This window comes from Acipenser ruthenus, chromosome 16 (assembly GCF_902713425.1).
Source record: "Acipenser ruthenus chromosome 16, fAciRut3.2 maternal haplotype, whole genome shotgun sequence".
NCBI lineage: Eukaryota > Metazoa > Chordata > Actinopteri > Acipenseriformes > Acipenseridae > Acipenser > Acipenser ruthenus.
The window spans coordinates 19,210,482-19,216,481 of NC_081204.1; the positions used below are offsets into that span (position 1 = coordinate 19,210,482).

The window sequence follows — 6,000 nt, forward strand, 5'->3', positions numbered from 1 at the left end:
ACCACTAGTGTTAGCGTTTAATTTGTATGTTTCAAACATATTCTACCAGAGCACGTCTCTCACACTGTCTTGTAGGTATTCAGTACATATTTTACTGAAGCACTACAACCCCAGTGTTTTGGAGAATATACCCTGCTCCACACAGCAGTGGCGCCATATAGAGTTGCTAGGTATAACGATTTGGTAGGGGATTTTAATACAACAACTTTTGTTTAATTAACATGCATTATACAAATCAAAAGATCAAATTTTGCATGTGAGTGACATTTAATGTCTGATTTATAATATTCACACAGTCAAACAGTTCCTGTTCACAGAGAAAAAAAGAAAAAACATACAGTGCGTGAATGAGCCTGATGAACCTTCGAAGGGTTAAAACTGCCTTCGAATTCCTGGCTAGCGAATGAACCTTCAAACACAACCCTACTGTTTATAACTCAGCAATGGAAACAAGAGCCTTATTAGAAAGTGATGGAGAGCGTTTGCATGGAGCACTGCTGTCTAGTGTTTAACAGCTCCACGTGGCAAACATAATCGCTGCTTATAGGTCTTTAGGATTCTTGTGCAAGCTTCAGCTTGACCCTGAACTCATGATTTACTGCAAGGTATTTGTTTCCATTTAAATTATCTGTAACAAGAATCTCTGTACTTTCTTTATGTATATACTAAGAGCTGAAATGAAACAGAATTGCTTTGTAAAATGTTAAATATTCCCTTTGAACTGTGCTGTAGCCTATATGCTAACTGAATCAACCCCATTCTCTCTAAAGGGGAGCGCAGACTCATCTCACGACAGTGTTTGCCTAATGCTTTCAGATCCAGGACAGCTATGATTACAAAAGAAATGTTCAGAAGAAATAAGATAAGAAATAATGCCTCTGCCAAGTTCGTTTTTATTTTGATATCATCAATACTGTGCATGCTGCATCCAGGTTCCAATTTCATCACAGGTCAAAATAAAAAGGCTAATTACACTGCAGTGCAATGTAGTGCACAAGAGAGGCAGTGTACTGCTCAAAAGAGAAAGAGCTGTTTAAGAAAGAATCAGCACTTATCTCTACTGAAATGTAAAGAAACGTGTGCCTTTGTGGCAGGCCAGCAACCTGAATATCCATTCCACAGTTTGACTCCTAAAAACCTTTACACCTGCACTTATCATTAGAGCTAATGTTTGTTCTACGGTGTCAAAAAAACATATTGCATAAGACTGGGGGTGGATAAAAGCAGTTAGCAGCAACAGAAACACTATTCTCCTATAATAACTGTTAAACAGTAGGCTATATGAATGTTATTTGACCAATCAGTCCAATTAATGCTTACAATGTACTATCATGTGACTTATTTTAAAAATAAAAAGGTGTTATTCTTACTTTACAACCAGGGCCCGATTTAAGGGGGAGCAACCGGGACATTTGTCCAGGGCCTGCGCTGTAACTGGATTTACAACTAATGAACCTAAACAACTGGTCAACGAGAGTTTTGGCGGCACTACTGTTCCAAATAACGGGCCTGAAGAATTAGAAAGTAGTACAGAACAAGGAGTCAGACCCAGTCTGCCCACATCGCCAATTAACGATCAAGGTAACTTCAATCTGCCTTTTGCTTTAACCCACAGACTTGTGGAATAACATTCTGGAGAGATTCGACAAAACTAGTAAATCCATTCAAGCAGAAAACATCGAACTGTCAGTGGTAGTTGAATTACTTGAATGTCCGAAAACATTTCTGGATGAGATTCGTGATCATTTTGATGATTTTGAAAAACGTACAATGGAAACTGCAGTGCTGAAGAAATATCGAGACGAAGAGCGACGGCAGAGATGACCACCCAGTGCTCTGCAGGATCACGACTGCCCCAGTGTAACTAAAGATTTACTACAGGGCAGAGACAGATTTCGTGTCCATATTTTCCTAAAGATTCTAGATACTCTTTCAACAGATTGCTTGCACCGATGTTTGTTTGGCTTCCTTACCGACTTTCAGAACATGTCAGAATATTATATCAAAAACAAAGCTGCTACACTTGTGCAAACCTATCCTTCAGATCTGGATATTTCCCATCAGAAATGCTCCAGTTTACTAAATGTGTTTCTGGCAAGGACAAGAGAACAGCGTTTGACCACCTTCAACTTATCCTGAATTCTCAAGTGATTTCCACGTTTCGAAATGTCACCAATGCTATCCGCATTTACCTATCCTTAATGTGCACGAACTGTTCTGGAGAACAATCATTCTCGCGCATGGGACTCATTAAGAATGAACTGAGAGCCACCATGAACCAGGATTGCCTAAACAGCCTTGCCATCATGTCCACGGAATGTGATATACTCAGAAAACTGGATTTTACTGACATTATTAGGACTTTGCACAGATGAAATCAAGAGAGATCAAATTAAGGTAAGTGTATGACTTAATTACTCTGCGATGTAAGGTTTACTTAGAACAGAGGTGATTAAGAAAATTTAAGTAACATGCTGCTTAGTTTTAAGATATATTGTGGTATTGAGCACTTAGTAACATTTAATATTCCTAACATTGTCTTTTAAAAGTTATTTTCATATTATTATTATTGTGTATTTAAGTCACTAGGTGGCGCACATTTATCTTTTATAGCTAACTAGCTGAAGTACCCGACGTTGCCCGAGGAAATTCAATATTTCAATATTTATGGTTTCCTATAAGGTACCTATCTTGGGTGTCGCACAATGCGCTCGGACCCCTTTCCCTCTTTTTTTGCCATTTTTTATTTATTTTATTTTTTAATTTGTTCTTTGGTCAAAATTTTGGATCCAAACATAGCCCTCGACCTTCCCCTGGATGAAAGAGGAGGCCATGCAAAGTTTGGTTGCACTGGCTCCTGCCTGATCCAAATGCATAAAGGAACAGACAGACACACTTTCTTCTTTATATATTAAGATTGTTTCATGAATGTATTGCACGTTTGGTATTCCTGTTAAAACAATGGAGTGGTTATTTGAATCTGGTGTCAGTCATATTTTCCTTCCACTGTCTTTTACATTGTTAGAACAGTATTAATTGAGGGGGGGGGGGGGGGTCTGCTCTGGTTCCTTGTCCAGGGGTCCATGATACCAAAATCCAGCCCTGTTTACAACCTATACCCAGTGATTCAATAATATTTGTGGCAGAAAAGTGGGGCACCAACAGATCCTAGTTCCTGTCAGAACAACTTTAGGTATTACAGCTTGCAGAAATTCACTTTTTAAAATCACCCTAAAACAGAATCACAGTCAATACTTGACTCATTGGTTTATACTCTTGAAGTACAGTACTTTTGTGTCACTCATCAAGACCGCTGCTGTATACAAAGTAAAGCAGTGCATAACCAGTCATGCTGGTGACTTCCATGCAGATTGAGCAGGGCTGAATCACCAGTATACTGTACCTGCCCACTCTGAAATATACACATTGAATAGCTTTTCCACCCCCTTTATACTGTTAGCTCAATGAGTCATACCGAGTGCTTTATACACTGCATTAGGAAAAACACACATGAGAAAGCTCAGGTAGGCCTTCTTAAGAGCACAGTAAAACCTGTAATGGAAGTCGTTGTCAGTGTGGCTGAAACACATTTTAACCTTGTTTCATTTAGTCGTATTATTCTATCAATGCTATGACACTGATGTGTAATTAAAGTTATATATTATTGTATTATTACTAACAATAGGTTGTAGACTGTTCCTGGTAAATAATTCAAATTGAAGAACAGATGGCTGGTCACTAATCTACACTGTGTGAAGATGCAAGGATCACAAGCAGACTGACTACGAATAGGCAGGTCTAATTATTCAAATTGAAGAACAGATAGCTAGTCACTAATCTACACTGTGTGAAGATGCAAGGACCACAAGCAGACTGACTACGAATAGGCAGGTCTAATAATTCAAATTGAAGAGCAGATAGCTGGTCATTAATCTACACTGTGTGAAGATGCAAGGACCACAAGCAGACTGACTACGAACAGGCAGGTCTAACAATGCTGACTGGTTGACTGGGAGTAGTACTGCGACATAGCCACATTGTTGTTGCAACAGGTCGTACTTCGTTAACTCATATCAGTTACAAGGTTTAAATAAAGCAAACCTATTACAGCGCTTGGGTAGGGCATTCCATTGCACAGTATCTGCATGTACAGGACCTGCTAAATTAAACAGCACACTGCTAGAGGAGTGCTGGGCGACTTGGTTTCAGAAGACTTAAATACTGTATCTACTGTCTGTACGCAACATACTGAGGAGATCAAAAAACACTTCATGCCTAGGGATTTACTTCACCCACTGTGGAGAATGCAGCTTTATTATTGGCCAATTGAGTAACAAAACCTAAACCTGGTCACTGCTGAGAAGCGATTACTAATAATATAGCAACAGTCAGTACATCAAAAGAAACTGCAGCATACACGACAGGACGTTATCTTATCCTAAACGTTACACATCACATATTAAAACGAAATTCATTTTGATTCCGATAACGACATAACGCATTCAAAATTAATGTATGTTTACATTCAAAAGATCCAGAAAATTAAACATCTGTTTTTAAACAAATGGTACTTTGATACCTGCACTGTAAAGATATATGTTAATAAATAAATACATAGATACATAAATGGTACTTACACAGTCGGAGAGGAAGCCAAATTGACATCTTCAGCAGCATCATAGAATTCTTCTGTGTCACTAGTGTCTGACGCCATTTAGTACAGACTAGTACAAGCAGAGGCTGAAATACCAAAGCCTAGATGCCCTGGCAACAGGGCTACAGCTGTGCTAATACCAGCTCACGAAAAACTAAAAAAGGAAAAGAAAATGTAACTCCAAAGATGCTGCTGCTGGTTTTGTGTTCCCCAGTTCAGAGACAGGGAAGGGAGAGGCCTCCGTCATCAATGTATGAACAGACCAAACCTTGAGGCGTTTCAGCCAGTGCGAGCTACAGAGAACCCTTACACGGTGCTGTCAGTGTTGAGCCTGTCCTGCCAAACCCTTTCCAATGATTTCAGAGTGATTTCCAATAGCCCTGCTGAATATTTCGAGTCATAATCGTGTTGGGCGAGACAGGAAAGACAAGAGACGCTATTTCTGCTGCAAAGCTGTCAGGCTCAGAACCCTTGCTCTCTCCGAGCACCACAAACACGTCAGAAGAACTCGCGAGACCACAACAAAAACCGCTCCTTGCGAGTCATAGGAGATGAAGAGCTTGCAAGAGGTGTAGCATCAGGTGCTAAACAGCGTGTGCCTCGTACATGCAAAATATATAACGTATCGTATATATAATTACAATGCGTGAGTCTCAAGTGTTGGCGTTTCTATAGCTCAGCTTCACCTACTCCCGACCCTATTTCCGGGGTGGTCTGAGAATCTGTACTATATACAGTTCGACCAGGCCTAGTTTGCGGAATTTACTCTCATGAGAAAATCCATTGGTAATTGGCAACTATACACGTAGGATTATTGTCTGGCTCAAGAGAACATTATTTTTTGTCATGTGACTAAAGAGGTAGGTACAGTGTGGGGTGGGGAAAGAAGCGAACCCTGAAATCGATAATACCCTTACAACAAGATGGAAATAACAGAATAATGGTACACGTCATCTCAGCAATAGCAAAGTAACGGCGCTATAGTTTTGTTTTTATTCTTTTTTTGAATTTGAATTTAGGGACAAGGAAATACCAGATGGCTTAAACCACAGGCAATGGATTCAATTTGTGTAAGGAAGAAAAAAATATTCATGTGCATTCACATCTAAATTCTTAACAGTAAGTATTGGAATGTTTGTATTTTGCTGATGGTAAGGTGACCACCAAAGCCATTTTCACACTGGCACTCCTACCGGAGTCCAGACCCGGGTTCTTAAGCCCCTTTCACACTGGTACTCCTACCCGAGTCCAGACCAGGGTTCTTATGTTGAGAGGACTGAAAAAAATGACCCTGTATATTCGTAGATTTTGTGTGTCACAATACTTACACAAGGTTGCAGTAGATT

The 6,000-nt window shown here is 39.7% G+C and overlaps 1 protein-coding gene across 2 annotated transcripts in view; it reads right to left on the bottom strand.

Annotated features, from left to right (window-relative positions):
• Window positions 1-5,194, bottom strand: part of LOC131697768 (WD repeat-containing protein 44-like) — a 49,144-nt gene extending 43,950 nt beyond the window's left edge. For both annotated transcript variants that reach the window (XM_058988992.1, XM_058988991.1), the window contains exon 1: window positions 4,638-5,194. In XM_058988992.1, the coding sequence (XP_058844975.1) occupies window positions 4,638-4,714 (77 nt within the window). In that variant the 5' untranslated portion in view covers window positions 4,715-5,194. The remainder of the gene's footprint in view (window positions 1-4,637) is intronic.
• Between the last annotated feature and the right edge of the window lie 806 nt (window positions 5,195-6,000).